At 38.8% G+C, this 16405-nt stretch overlaps 2 protein-coding genes across 2 annotated transcripts in view; one reads left to right on the top strand and one right to left on the bottom strand.

Moving 5' to 3' along the window:
* Positions 1–16405, top strand: part of Tmem164 (transmembrane protein 164) — a 466391-nt gene that overhangs the window by 233322 nt on the left and 216664 nt on the right. The window lies entirely within an intron of this gene.
* The window catches only part of Ammecr1 (AMMECR nuclear protein 1), a 109895-nt gene continuing 95489 nt past the window's right edge, over positions 2000–16405 (bottom strand). The window contains exons 4-6 of the mRNA XM_057759101.1: positions 10347–10437; positions 8947–9043; positions 2000–6335 (exon numbers count right to left, since the gene is read on the bottom strand). Of these exons, the coding sequence (XP_057615084.1) occupies positions 6221–6335; positions 8947–9043; positions 10347–10437 (303 nt within the window). The 3' untranslated portion in view covers positions 2000–6220. The remainder of the gene's footprint in view (positions 6336–8946; positions 9044–10346; positions 10438–16405) is intronic.

The following is a 16405-nucleotide window of genomic DNA, read 5'->3' as shown; positions in this document are numbered from 1 at the left end:
GTTAACAGGTAGGGGTATGTGTGTATATATATATACACACCCACACACATACCCGTTAGCCATTTAGCAGGCATATCATTAGCAGACTGACCATGCAGTATTGTCAGATTTGGGTTCACAGAACCCTTATTTTACTTAATAATGATCACAAAATCAAGATGAGTAATGCTTGTGACTATTACAGCATGTTTTTGCACCTATTCTTAGTTATTAATCTTTTATGGTGCCTAATTTATAAATGATGCTATATTATAGGTAGCACTAGGCATTTATTCAAGTACTTGGTATGTTTCCCCCTACAAATAAAATCTATATACTGTCACAGGAAGGGCCGTTTTTCTTGCTGGTGCTAGGGATTAAATGCAGGGCCTCAGGCACATTAGACAAGGACTCTATAATTGAGCTGTATTTCCACTCTTAAAGGATCCTTTTTAAAGAGATAGCATCCAAGTTTTTGGCAAAAGTAGCCTGGTTTCTAAATGGTACTTAAGATAATTCCTTCCATTTCTTGAGAGATTTCTTCCATTGGGTTTGGGATCTGGAAAGTAGGGGGCTGCAGGTATGGAGGGAAGGCCTTTCAATACAGTTGCCAAAAAAGAAAAAAACCCCAATTCCCCCAATCCAAAACCAACCAACCAAACAAAAAAGAGTCTTAACAAGGGCTGGCCTCAGCTGCAGTCTCCCATTTAGCGTTCCCTCTTAAAACTGAAAAGCGTGCACAAACACCGATGGGCAGTTACCAAGAGTTCAACTGATCCAAATCAACACTGGTTTCAGCACACAAAGGCAGAGCCAAAGAAAGGAGAAGCCATGTTGGATGAGCAGTCATTTATTTCCCAGCTCCCCCAGGTCGCAGCTCAGAGCCAGAGGTGCTTCCCTCCCCACCCCAGCACTTGCCCTAGCTCAGTGACAGGATCCCATGGTGATGATGGCGTCCCATGAACAGAGAGGAAGTGCCTAACCTACTTGCCTTCTGAAGTAGCAGAGCTATTTAAAAGGTGCCCAGTGGGGCATGAAATCTAAAGCAGGAATACTGAAATTTGGGGAAGAACGGAGGGAGGCAGAATGTGGTTAGTGATGCTGAAATCTGTCCCAACCATTGAGTTCACCACTGATGCCACAAAAAGAATGCTGTGGGCCCATTATAGTACTTTATTCTACCTGAAACTATTAATATGGCCTAGATGATTAAGAAATCTTAATGTCCCAGTACATACAAATGATGAAAATGAATAAACCACAAGCAGAACATGACTGCCTTAATAAAGTACTAGCCCAAACCACAATAGTTCTTTAGCTGATTTTAGCTACCATGATTGCCATAAGCACACGTTATAAAATTCACATGGTACTAGGGCTTTGGGGCAATGTAACTGAAAATGGTTCTGTTTATATCCACGTAGCAACTAAGGCTGAACCGTACAAGAGGAAAGTGAGACAGCAAATGACTGATAAGGAGCCAGAGGTATGTCAACAATCTGGTTAGTAGCCTTCCCATAGAAAGAAGACACACAGCAGCAGTTGCCAGAGATCCACACTGCAAGTGTCTCCCTTTCCTGATGCAAGATTTTAATCTGGCTCTTGAGAGATGTGGCACCAGTTGCCCTACCCCCAAGCCCAGGCATTTTCCTCAAGCTGGAAATCACTGGGCAAGTCACAAGTACCACTCTGGAGCTGGCAATGTACGTGGTGGTCAGTTTAGGTATGTAGCATGCCCAGTGTACAGCCTTTGCGTTGCCACCTATACCGTGAAGATGGGAAAAGCTTGACGTCAAAAGAAACAGTTTGCACTTAATCAGGTGTTTTCCCCATAATTTAGCAATGTCTTCTACAGCTCATGAACGATCACCCTCAACTACAATGTGACTTTGAGGCTAGCCTAAGGCCAGGAGATCTTTTAAACACAGAAGCACCAATGACCCTAAAACCCTATCATGAGGCAGGTTAAATAAATAAATTAATCCAAATCAAATATTCAGTTTTAACATTTTATTGGGTAAATGATTTTAAAGGTAATAACAATAGTGTCAAAACCACTACAATATCTTTCCACAGCCATACCGTACAGACCCACATAAACCTTTTCATATTTTTTCTTCATTTTTAATATTTTAAAGCCATACAGGTCATATAAAATGCCCACTTCCAATAGCTTCTTCAAACTAGTAAGCAATTTAATGTGGGAGGGAGAACCTAGTTGTAATGAAGGGGTTTCAGGGAGTCTGTGACGTCTCACTGTAATCAAACACCAGGTTCTTAAGAAGGGAAGGAGAAGCTACTCCAGGTAGCTTTTTGCTCATTACGTCTCACCATTGCATCACCAAAAACTCTTTATGCTGGTGACCGATTCAAAGTAATTTTGGGGAACATATAAAACACTAAAATAACTTAGAAACTAGATCCAAATATCTCAAAAGTAATCAACTTTGATATACAAAAGCAGTCAGAGGTGGTTATAAAAGTATTTTTTGTTTGTCTGTTTGTTTTCTTTTTCTCAGTGCGTCTATGTACCAGCGCAGTTACTGGGTCTGGAGCAAAATAAAAGGTTCATTTTTTTCTGAAACAGTAATAAAAAACAAGGAAAACATATCTTTGTATATAAAGGATCAATGCTGGTCTTAAGAATAATGTAATCAGAAACCCTTAAATCGAGAGGCACACAATGGGTTTCCACTTGTAAAAAATAAAAGAAAAGTCACCAGTTTATTTAAATGGAGGAGGTGCTCACACTCCTCAAATAAACTTAATTCAGTTTAACATCACTAGCAAAAAATCACTTAGAAACTGTACAAAAATAAAAAAGTTAACACATGTAATCCTGCAAGGTTTTTGTAAGGACTGGAAGGCAGGCTTTTGGAGCAGCATTTGGGCATGGCTGGGGGCTTCTTTGGTTTGATCTACAACACAGAAAAGATGGAACCTATTCCAGATGACAGTTTCGAATTCTTGCACATTTGAAGACAGGAAAAGAGGCCAGTATACAAACTTCCGGTGTGCTATGTGTGCAATGGAACCATTTGCATTGGATTGGACATCCTAGATGTGGGGGTGGGAGTGGGGGGAGAGCAAGCCTTGCACTTCCTCCATCACTTTCACTGACCTCCTCTGGGTGGGGGTGATTAGAGAGGGTAGTAGCACATTTGTGCAATCAGAAGGCCACTTGAGGGGGGGGGGCAATTGTTCTTTTAGAATCTGGTACCTAGCTGACTTTGTTTAAGAACAATAGAACCTTCCAGAAGTGGAAGCCTTTTGCTACATACCAAAGTAAAATACACATTGTTTTCCAAGAAAATACCCAGTTGCATTAAAAAAACAAAAACAAAAAAAAAAAAAAAAGGAAAACTTAACTGGAACTAATTAACATTTAAAAGGGGCTCTGTAAACTTTGTGCTACTCAAATGAAGTTCAAGTATTACTTCTGAGCTGTTTAAAGATCACGGAACTTATACAATATTCTGGTGATAGAGTGCAATTCACATTTGTGTTTCTGAACAAATAAACCACAACTGGCTAGAACACAGCTTGTGCAATTAGAATCTTTGTCTGAGTTAAAGACACATGCTACATATTTCCACATGTTCAAAGTTATTTCAAGCCACATATTTAACAGCTCTGTAATATACAACACAAGTGAAAGGGCCTTTGTTTGAAGCACACCATTACAGCTTGTATAACACCCTTTACACTACAAACTCTTAGTCAACAGGTACTTAGACACAAAAATGCACTGTGCATCAACTTGAATAAAAAAGGAGACAAAACTATCCTTTTCCCCCAAGCCATGGTGGGAAATATTGCTGACCTCGTCCTCTGAAGCCTGCAGGATGGTTATTCTTCAGTATAACATTATTACACTGGTAAGAAAATCTGTATAACATCTGCATATATCAAGGATATTAAAAAATCTGATATGATTTTTAGAGTCCGCATGACCAGTCACGTGACCTGCTCAAGACTGATTAGCACCGTTAAATACATAAACACACACATATGCATGTATGCATATGTAAGTATATGTACACATACATGCATATATGTACGCGATAGATCTTTTCTTTTAAAACAATAACAGCAACAGAAAAAAACTAGCTGTAAGCTCACCCAGGACGAGGAGCTATTGAAATGATGAGATGATGGATAAGATGGATTTCACAACAATATTGGTCTATTCTGTCTCTCTTCAATTTGTATGTTTCATTTACTTTTCTTTTTTCCTTCTTTTTTATTTTATTTTTTGCAGCAGACAATGGCATTTAGCTTGTGCTCACGTTCCTATAAGGGCAAGAAAATGTCCGGTAGCCTCTTGCTTTTATACTGAAAGACTAATCTATCCCAACATGCTTCTAAGCAGAAACAACAGGACTTCAAAGCCCATTCTAAAGTCCAGAAGCTTATGTTTTTCTGACAAATCTCTGCATTCAATGGAACTGGCTACCGAGATTGCCTTTTGGGCTAGCAATTGGTTTCTTAGTTAAGGCATTATAACTGAAAATGGTTATTTCAACAATGGATGCTGTGGATGAAGGAACACCAAACTTCGAAGAACTCTCATCAAAAACAAGCTGTGCTTTGCTCTGGTGGCAAGCAGAACGATTTCAGCCAATTGTCTTACGAACTAGAAAAGGATTTTCTGAACTACCAGTCTGTCATTTATCACAGCGATTAAATGTCTAAGTTTGACCATTTCAATAATCAGCGGCATGTCATAGTTTTATAATATACATTCTGTAGCATATTTTCACTCACCACTTGTTATATTGACTTCCTGTTTGAAAAAATTATATATTTTCCCAAATATATATATATACATATATATATATATTTAGATATACCTATATATATTACCATAAAACAAAGGTCATCTTCTGCCAGAATCATCTGTGGGTTTTCCTGGGGATAAACATAAGGGCTTCCATTGACATTGGTAAGTTCTCTTTGATTGTGTCATGGGAAGAATAACACTGCAAATGAACTGGGCTCTAATTAAAATATCTGAGTGCCATTTTCACAGGTCCAACATAATATCTGTCAACACAGAAATGTGTTTCTATTAAAAGTATGTAGTGCAGAAAGAGATTCAAGCTCTTTATCGAATCTCTGAAACTCAGACAAATTGGGAATCATAGCATGGATGAAATTTCCTTTCACTAGATTATCTTTATCATTTCTTCGATAGTAGCTAAAGCTGTCTCTGACCAATTATGACCAATTGTTGAAACCTAAAGCTAACAAATTTAAATTAATACAAAATAGACAAATGTCTTTTTGGTTACTTGCTCAAAATAATTTTTTTCAGCTAAAAAAATACTTTGGAGTAAGGAATTTATGTAATCTGTTGTTTCTTATATAGACACAATAAAATTTTACAAGAATATTTCTCTAAATTGCCTTTTTAAAAACCCCTCTTAATTTGACTTAATTATATAGTCTTCTCAAAGGCACTAAATTCTGCATCTGATCTCTTCCTAATATTTGCTGCCTTTCATCCCATTTGAAAGGCAGCTTATGCTTTTCTAAAACAATGTTTTAGATTGTAAATTGGTTCTCTAACTTGAGGCTGTCTCTCCTACGATAACCAGCACAGAAGGCTCTCTGTGACAAGCCCTATCCTGGACCTTTGAATGTTCATTACTTAAACTAAAGCTCACTTACTTTAACCATGGGAAAAACATGTACTTGACCCAAATACAAAGCTGTCATAACAAAGAGAATTTCAGGCAAATTCGAGAGTAATATACAAATATCTGAATTTGTCATGAATTAATCCCCAACTCAGCTATCAAAAAATGACTATCTTACTGAGGAATACTAAAGACAAACCTAATAAATCTTCAAAAACTGCATACTTTCTTCCATCCACAGTTCAAAGAAGGAAGGAGGAAGCAAGAAAAAGAAAAGGGATAGAAAGAAACCTGACTGAGACAGCAAAACAAAAATATACCTAATATTGTAAGGAAAGAAACCCCAAAAGCTGTATGTGCTGCAAAAAAAAAAAAAAAAAAATCAATGATCTAAAATAGTAACAAGATCTTCTTAACAAATGCCATTTTCCTACCCGTTACCATGATGGTCTTAACTGACAATGTTGAAGCTTCACCATGGCAACGGAAACTATCATCATAAAATGGTACAGTAAAAGAGATAGCTAGACCAAGAAGGTGTAGGGTCTCCCGGAAAGAGGTCTGCAGAGAGGCCCAGTGACTGGTTGTGCGGCTCAGTGTCAGGAATAATGGTTGTATGGAGGAAGGGGATGCCCGATGCCATTCTGGAAGTGATGATGCTGGCGATGAGCAAGGTATTCAGCATAACTCAAGGTCATCTTTTCACTACGGTACCTAAAAGAGAGTCAGGGAAGAGAAAAGTTAATATCAAGAAACAGATGATATGCTATTATAGAGCTAGGAGGTTCCTAAGTGATTATTTTATGTAGTAAGAAACAAAAAGCCCTCAGAGAAGCAGTTACTTGCCCAAGGTCACAATGTTGGTAAGTAGCAAAGGTGAGATCAGGAATCCAGCCAAGCCGTGGTGGCCCATGCCTTTAATCCCAGCACTTGTGAGGCAGAGGCAGGCGGATCTTGGTGAGTTTAAGGCCAGTCTGGTCTATAAGAGCTAGTTCCAGGACAGGCTCCAAAGCTACAGAGAAACCCTGTCTCGAATAAACAAAAACAAAACAAACAAACAACAAAAAAGAACATAGGAATCCAAACTCTGAGTCCAGTGCTTTTTCTGCTCTTGTACTTGTTTAAAGTGCATTCCCTTTCACCCAACTTGAAGCATGAAGGAATGGAGAGAGCTGATCTTTTTTATCATCATATATCTATCTGATCATATATACATCGCATTCACTGGGCTATTTTTCTTCAGAGACCTTCCATCTCTTCCTCCCTTACCATTCCTTTCTGTGTCCAAGTCTTGAGTTTTGACACTATGTTACAACCGATTTGCACTGGAACCCTCCTCTTTGCCTATATCTAGTTATCTTTCCACTGCCTTACTTTTCAAGGAGAAGCAGTTTCTCCCTTCGGTCTCCTTCTTACTCAATCCACTGACCAGCATCCTTGGTTCTGCCACTGTTCTCTCATGGCTGTCATAGGCTTCTTTGGATTCTGTTGGACCTTTCCATGATGGTCCCACTTACTACTTGCTCTTTGGTCTCATGGTTTATACACCCCCACCTGTCTCTGGTTCTGTTCCAGATTTTCAGATGGCTTATCTTTTTGACAGTTGCTCTTACTCCTACATTGTAGAATTTTCCTAGGTTCATATATTCACTGTTTAGATTTTACACTCTACCCTCCTCAGTACACCAGATCCTTAGAGCTTCAACTTTGAACTTCTCATAGACTATTCCAGAATATCAGCTGTATCATGAACTTTACACATATACATTTGCAGTGCCATGTTAGACAGTTCTATGCAGACACAATTCAAATCCAGGTCTGAAACATAAACCTCAGTCTTCTCTCCATGGTCCCTATATGTTTTTTCAAGGAATGACCTTGGTCCTTTTTATCTTGCCTTCTTCATGTCTAAGTGATAGTCAAGTGCTTCACTTCTTTCACAATATACTTCTATCTGTCCCAGCTTTCCTGTCCTGCTGCCGCAGCTCCAGTTAAAGGCCCACCCTGTATTTTGTTTAGACTGCTGCACAAATTCTTAGAAAACAGCTTTCCTATACCATTTACCTGTTCCGGTCCTATACTTCCTAGGTTGACATTTTTAGACAGGGTCTTTCTACATATCCCTGGATGTCTTAGAACCCACTATGTAGACCAAGCTGGCCTTGAAATCACAGAGATCCACCTGCCTCTGCTTCCTGAAGGCTGTGATTAAAGGTTTGTGCCACAATACCTGGACTGGAGTATATTTTTTAAAACCCTATAATGGCTATCAAATGTCTGTAGAATCAGGTCCAAATTTCTTAGTGTGGCATACCAAGTCTTGCATGGTCTGACTCAATCTACTTTCTGGGCCACATTTTCCTTTAATGACATGTCCTATATGCAATGAAAGACCAGCCAAATCATAGTGCTTTGCATTTCTTAAAACTGGCTTTCTACTTCACCACCTACATGCTTTGATTCACAGCACATCTTCAGGGAATCCCTTTCCTCCCTCACTTTCTACCTGTCAAACAGTCTACCCATTTTTTAAGCCCAGCCCTAAATCCACCTCCTCCTTGGAGTCTTCTGTCGCCCACTAACTTCCTGGAGTTCCTCTTTCTCAGCATTATGATCCTACACATCCATAACACTCTGCCGTGTAATAGTAATTATTTTTATCCATGCCCTTCTATTCTCCTCAAACTATAAACTAGGGGAGAACAGAAATGGGAGCATTTTCAAATTTGTAACTATGCAGAGCTGAGAACAATCCATTTTTAAACCACAGGAATGTAATGCAATTTTCTGGAACTGAAATAAGTGAAAACAGTAACCCATTTTCCTAAAATGTTCGATACTTTCCTTCTTAAGTATCCCTATTATTCCATGATGAAATTTGTTTAACATTCAAGTTCAGCTCAACTGTGTTTTTCAATAAGCTTTCATAGTAGACTCCTATCACTGCCAACGTTCTAAGGTTAAATTTAAATTTTAGGACTGCTTATCAGAATCCTGGAGTTCTGCAAGGCAATGTCAAAAGCTAGTGAATAGCTAATTCTGGTAGTTTCTTCAATAAGGTAGTTTAAAATCTCAGGGGGTTAGTTGTAAAAAGCTAGAATAATCACACGGAGCTGAAGATGGAAAGGATGGGCTCACACATCATGCGGTATTTACTGCCAAGGAGAGTTCCATTGTATCTACTCTTGGGATGCCCCTGCCATTTGTTTCCACTATTTTAGATAAGAGAAGCCAGTGTAGTTGGAGAGACCAAAGCAATCAAAGCATTATATGCATACACTTAGAAGTGTACTGGTTAGTCTTGTGCTACAAAATGCAATGGTACCTGGTCAGCTTTATGGTTTTCCTGAATTCATTAGTAATCGGAGCTTTGTAGCCTCCTTTCCTCAGTAAGGAGTCTATGGTCTGAATATGGTCCCATCCTGTGGAGAGGCAATAAGATAAAATATCAGTCAAGCACGCATTACAAAGCACCTCTGGTTAAGTACAAAAATAACTTTGTAGCGGTCAGCTATCACTGTGGCCAAATGCTGTCAACTCCTTTGGTCCTAAAAAAAAGTCATAGAGAAGAGCTAAGATTTTATCCTTGTACAGAAGCAGGTTCATCACCACATGCCATAAATTGTCTAAGGAACTGTTCAGTCATGTCTCTGTACCAAATGTACTCTTCTCTAATAGATATACCTTCAAAAGGGAGGAAAAGCCTAAATAAATAAAACATGACTTGTATTAACTCACTAGTATTTGGGGCTCCTATAACTATTTCATGGTGACTGCTGGTCTTAATGGCATCTTCTATGCTCAATAATCTAAATTTGTGTGAGATACTCAAGGGCATTTTATTGTTTCTGATATGAATGTTATTCTGATATCCTTATGAAGTCAATGATCCTGCAGTATTAAGATATTTTATAAAGCAATCCAAATAAATCTTCACATAACTGCCGTAAAGATTAACATCTCATTTGAGGACTAGCACATTAAAATTTGTTGTTATACCTTTCATATTTGTATGAGCATACGCAGGGAAAGCACATTTCAAATGCTTTCTGAAAAGATAAGCTCTACAGAATTTTTAAAAGCATTCATTTGAACTAATGTGAGACTAGTGGCTTGAAAGGACCAAGTACTAGAGCAAAGTTGCATGGAGTCACCATATTCATATTCGTTCATAAAGGTGTGTGGCATATCTGTGAAATAAGAAAATTGTTATCGATCATGAAGTATAGACTAAACATGAAGTGTTACTTTGTGGATTCACAATGCTCCCAATCTTAATGGGAAGCTTACAGCTTTAATATTAGCAGAATGAATAATAGCAATTACCTAAGAAGAATGGTTAGATATTGACAATGAGTAACGTCAAACTACAGGCCTGTCTCTAAGCCCAAGGTCTCTTCATGCACCATGCTAATTACCACACACTTTGAAATTGTCTTTCAAAGCAGTAACAAGCTGTTGCTTAAAATAAACCCCAACTTTTATAAATTGGTGCTATTTTTAAAGTATGGATTTATGAGTATATGTTGTCAAATGTCACAGCGGAGATGCAGATTCTGTGTGAGTGATTCACCGATTTGAACTCAGACATTGCAGTGGCAGCGATGAAAGGGTCAGTTATTATAATATGACATTGATCAATTAGCGGACATAACTGCAAGGTCGGCTACTGCACTTCAGCTTAAAATTGTCACTAGATCATATGAAATAAAGTACAACAATGACCTTGCTCCTTTGCAACCTCCGGTAGGTAGGTGGCGGTGCGTTTTGATCCTTTTTCATTGATGAATTCTATTCTAATGCCATGTACACCCACCTGAAAGAAATTGGCAGTTTTATTAGTACAGACTTCTTCATAGAAGCAGAAAGAAAAGGTTATCATTTAACTTTCAATGCAATTCTCCCCACCTTTGTTTTTATTTATTTTTATTTTTCCCAGAGCTGAGGACCAAAACCCAAGAATTTGTGCTTGCTAGAGAAGTACTGTGCCACTGAGCTAAGTCCCCAATCTGTTCCCCTTGTTTTCAGAAGTACGTACTTCTCTGTTTTCCAACACACTGATTTGTGGATTGGAAGGCCAGTATTATATCCATAGAGACTAAAAAAAAAAATGCTGACTTGTATGTGTCCAACATATGCCAGGCTATGCTATTTTGTTTACAATCTGAAACAAACTACATGCATAGAGGAGGATAGCTGATGGCAAGAATCCTGCCACAATTCCCAACCTGGAATAAGGAACCGACTTTAAAGAGATAGCAAAAACCCATGCAGTCACACTCACAATGTCAGGTTATATCCTCAAACTTCCTGTACTGACACCCTCACAAGTTTTAGTTCCTTTAAAACCTTAACTCCTATGTAGACAAACCAACACCATCTCATAAGTCTGGAAAAACAGGGTGGGCTGGGTGGTGCACATGGAAGGCAAGACAGGACGATTATATATTTGAGGTCAACCTGTACTATACAGCGAGCTCCAGGGCAGCTTGGACTATATAGTAAGACCCTGATTCAAAGAAAAGACAAAAAAGAAAGAAAAACAATCAGACTGTACATTTCATAATATGTTTCAATTTAACAGCAATAAAGACTTCAAATTACCTCAGGAGAGGGTATTTTTGTAGTTTATTATCCTAGCCCAGGAACCACTGTAACGTTCTGAAGTGTGAAATAAACTTAGTGATACCCGAAAAGAGAAGTCTATTGACTATAGGAAGATCTGTTGGTAATGTTTTGTTTTGTTTTGAAGCAAAACCAATGTGCTTTCCCTTTGATTAGCATATAATCAAAAGGAAGTGGTCCTTTCCCCTCATAGAAAAAGCTGCATACAAAGCTGAAGAGAAATTATTCAAAGTTCTTAACTCCTTTAAAAACACTGATAAGAAAAATGCATGCAAATGGACAGAAATAGAGAAACCCTGTCTTGAAAAACAAAAAACAAAACAAAACAAAAAAAAAAAAAAAAAAAAGAAAACACTATCCTGAGTGAGGTAAGCCAGACCCAAAAAGAGGAACATGGGATATACTCACTCATATTTGGTTTCTAGCCATAAATAAAGGACATTGAGCCTATAATTCATGATCCTAGAGAAGCTAAATAAGAAGGTGAACCCAAAGAAAAACATATAGACATCCTCCTGGATATTAACCTTCATCAGGCGATGAAAGGAGACAGAGACAGAGTCCCACATTGGAGCACCAGACTACAACCCCAAGGTCCAAACCAGGAGCAGAAGGAGAGAGAGCACGAGCAAGGAACTCAGGGCCATGAGGGGTGCACCCACACACTGAGACAATGGGGATGTTCTTTCAGGAACTCACCAAGGCCAGCTGGACTGGGTCTGAAAAAGCATGGGATAATACCGGACTCACTGAACATAGCGGACAATGAGGACTGCTGAGAAGTCAAGAACAATGGCACTGGGTTTTGATCCTACTGCACATACTGGCTTTGTGGGAGCCTAGGCTTGTTTGGATGCTCACCTTAATAGACCTGGAAGGAGGTGGGAGGTCCTTGGACTCCCCACAGGGCAGGGAACCCTGACTGCTCTTAGGGCTGATGAGAGAGGGGGAGTTGATTGGGGGAGGGGGAGGGATATGGGAGGCGGTGGCGGGGAAGAGACAGAAATCTTTAATAAATAAATTAATTAATAATAATAAAAAAAGAAACCTAAAAAAAATCATTATCTATTTCAAAGGATTACCACTCTTCAGAATGTGCCCTCTGTTATGGAATGAAGGCAGAAATGTGTAATAAAACGACAAGACACATACAAATTGAAAAAAGAAAAAGAAAAATGTAACTTTCAAAGCATGACCATCCTGTTCCATTCTCCCCATCTCCAGGTGCCTCAGATCAAGAGTGCCCAAGCGCATACTATAAGGATGCTGACACACTAGAGGGCAGATGTAAAGGCAGGCCCACTCTATTCCCAGACTGAGGCTTCTTCTTAGATCAGATGAGTGAAGACAGAGTCATGTATTTCCATGTGTGTACACATGTGAGAAGCTCTTGTGCTGTTTCTGCCCTTTGGCAGAGTTTTCTAGTTTTTCAGGGAATGAAATGTCCTCTGAGAAATAGATGTCATTCTATCTTCATATATGTACCACTTAAGCCTAGCAGATCTTTGGAGCAATTATTGTTTCTTCTTATTATTACTAAAGTGTGTCCTTGTGGTTATTCTATTATATGCCACTCTTCCCACGAATCTACTCTTGCTAAAAATGCAACCAGGATGGCTGTTTAAAAGCCATCACAGTAAGGCCTCTCAGATCCTGTGGGATGTGAGCGTGGACAGCTGAGCAGAAATGTCAGTGTGTAGTTATCAAATATTTCCAGGATGAAGGGCATCTACAAGTCACTCCAAAGTAGGACACAGCACTGAGGCAATGGCAAATCTGATACTTTATACTAACTTCCTGATCAGTGACTCCAAAAGTTTATTCTTTGACAATATCAGATGCTTCATAATTTGTTTCTTTAAAATACACAGCACAGGTAATTTATGCTCTATCATTCACCGCAGTGAATTTTGAATCGTTACCTCTATCAAAAACCTGTCATGTTAAAATTGAAAATAATTTTGGTGTTATTAAGATGTCTAGTCACAACTCTGAGACGGTTCCTTATCTGCACGATGAGAGTCAGGCAAGGCTCAGTGTGATATTTAACTGTCTCGCAGAGAGGACGGGGATGAAAACATGATCAGAATTGCAGAGCTGTTCACAGACCAGCAAGTATGGTTTGCAAAAGGAACAACTACTGGAGGTGATTTTGATCTTATCTAAACTAAATAATCTCTACTAACCATGAAAGCTCTGGCAAACTACAAGCTCTGTGCCTACATATTGGGGGGAAATAATTAGTTAGATGGAAAGCTAGTTTAGACATACAAATCTTTTCTTTATAGGAACACAGTCTCTTCAATGAGAATCTGACATTTTAAATCCTAGTAATTTAATAATTAAAAGCTAAGACTAATTGCATGGTATATAAATTGTTTCTTGAAAAACTTGTATATCTGAGATCAAAACTGAAGAACATGCTGAATAAAATAAAAATTACTCACCAGCAGGATTGTTTATTTAGTTTTATATTGTGAGAAGACCCAGGCAACAAATCTGATTTTAAGAAAGCCACCTATTTTTCTAGGTTCCTATGATTTGAACAACTGAAAGTTGCAATAAATGTGGTCATTTTAAAGTAAATGCTTTGTGAGAAGCAACATGTTTTTTTCTTTTACTTTTTTAAAACTTCATTTTACATTCCATCCACAGTTCTCCCTCCCACTGCCCCCTCCTCTCTCCCCAGCCCAACCCCCATCTACTCCTCCCAAAGGGTAAGGCTCCTATGGGGAGTCAACAAAGCCTGGTACATTACGTTGGGGCAGGACCAAGCCCCTCCCCCCTGCATTAAGGCTGAGCATGGCATCCCACCATGGGGAATGGGCTCAAATAAGGTAGCTCACCTCCAGTAGTTGCTCATTTTCCAAACCATACTTGCTGGACTGTGAACAGCCCTGCGATTCTGATCATGTCTTTATCCCTGTCCTCTCTGCGATACAGTTAAATATCACTGATCCTTGCCTGACTCTCATCGTGCAGTTAAGGGATAGATCTTGGTATTACCGCCAGGTGCCTCACACATAGTTCAAAGAGAAGCAACATTTTTCATAGGTCAAAAAGTTATTCCACAAAGCCAGAAAGCCCAAACTAGGATGACTCATTTTTTCAACTAGCAGAATCAGGAGAATGGGAATAACGTTCTATTTGGTACTTGTTAAGTACTACTTGTGCTTGGACCCATGAATGCCAACAAATAATTATATTGAACAATCAACTCAGGCGAGTGGAAGTCAATTCTGATCAGCTTATAAAAATCCCTGGCTTTGCAAACTATCTTATTCACCAAAATGAATGATGCTATAGTTTCAATACGAAAAGTCCTGTCCATTAACTCCTGTGCATGGACACTTGGTCTCCAGCTGGTGACCTTTAGAAGGTGAAGCCTTGCTGGAATAAGTAATTCAGGCAGCGGTGGTGGGGGTGGTAAGGTTTTATAGCTTGGCTCCACTTCCTGTTCCCTCTTTGCCTGTTTCTGAACTACTGATGCATTGTGAGGTGCTAGCCTCATCCTCTTGTTACCCTGCCTTCCTCACTACAATGGACTGTATTCACCATGGAACTGTAAAGCCGAAATAAATGCTTTCTGCCTTAAATTGCTTTTGCTGGGCTGTTTCATAACAGCTATTGCTGAAGTTATCAATGAGATATGGGATCCGTTACATAGAGAACTGGGATTCCATGAAGTAAGTCTGCTCTAAAACTATCTTAGGACCTGTCTTAGAATGGAAAAAGACAAAGTATCTAGGAACAGAATGACAATCAGTAATATTTTTCTAGCTAACTGTGCTACTCTCCAAAAATACAGCCAAGTAGGTAAAACCTGGAGACTTACAAATCTAGTTTCGAGGGACTCTGCAGGTCGGTTTCAAAATGATTAGAATGTTGGAGAAAAAATGCTTTCAGGGTCCACTGGCTGCTATATTATTGGTTTAGTCAAGACTGTACTTTTGCTAAGCAGAGTCATAAATCAACTAGAATTGTAGTAAATTAAATATAGGACTTATAGATAATAGGATACGGGGTTAAAGAGAGCTATATCTATGTGTGCTGAGCAAACATTATGACCAGTTCAACAGATTTCTATTTCATGATAAAAAGAAAGCCATATTTATTCAGAGTCATTCCATAGCAAGTAATTCTTACTAATATTATACAATCTTTCATTTTTAAACACTGTTCAGAATAATTACATATCAAGATTAATGTTGAACCCCCAAATATATTATCTTGATTATTCCCCACTTGATTGTCCAGTTTGGGGATTATGTATCCCCAAGTCCAGCAGGCCTCAGCTCCCCATCATCGTTCCTCTCGTCTCCATTTTTCTATTTGTTCATTCTATCAGTGAGCATGTGTGTACAGGGAGAAGAGATACATGCAAATTAATCAATTTTGCTTCACGGTAAAAGGTTTGGTAGAAGAGATTAGAACTAATGGCTGAAATGAAGCCCCGAGACTGTCTGCAGATTTCATTTACCCTCATTATCTGGCCCCTTGTTAGAAACGTGGCTTCACTTAAAATTATTATTCTCTAATGCGGTGACCCTTAACGTAAGAGTATTAAAAAAGTGCCCTCTCTCACTCCATTATAATACATGGTCCATATTATGTTCTCTGCAGCTGCATAGCCAAAGTTTAATAAAGCCTCATCTATCTTAAGGCAAGTGTTAGTCCTATAATACACTAGCAGCACAACAAAAGGCTCCTGCTTTTACGGGCAAGCCTAATCAGGGAGCAGACAATCTGAATAGTTTAAAACACGAAGAAGAAAAAGAGGCATCTGGCTAAGAGTATAATTGCCTATAAAATGTGCTCTTTATTGAGTAGGCTCCATGAAACCTTTGACCACTGTGGTCTACAATTATGTTCAAAGTCCTGACCTTTGAAGTTAACTCTGCACCTGATAATATTTTGGCCAAGAATATTAATCAATTTCCTCGGGTATTATCTTATCTTAGCCAGTAGTGGCAGGGCCACTTCCATTAACTCCCATTTCGGGGCCGCATGCTTTTTCAACAGTATGGCCACGGCTCACCATACTCCTTTCCAGCGAGTTCCTCTTGAATAACATAAAGAAATATATAGCAGGAGGTCAGAAAATTAAAAGTTGTTCGGCATGCCTTTTTGGATGAAATCATTTGGCAAAATATGCTTTG

This window comes from Chionomys nivalis, chromosome X, assembly GCF_950005125.1.
Source record: "Chionomys nivalis chromosome X, mChiNiv1.1, whole genome shotgun sequence".
Lineage (NCBI taxonomy): Eukaryota > Metazoa > Chordata > Mammalia > Rodentia > Cricetidae > Chionomys > Chionomys nivalis.
The sequence above is the reverse complement of the archived record's forward strand: the minus strand, read 5'-3'. Positions and strand labels throughout refer to the sequence as shown.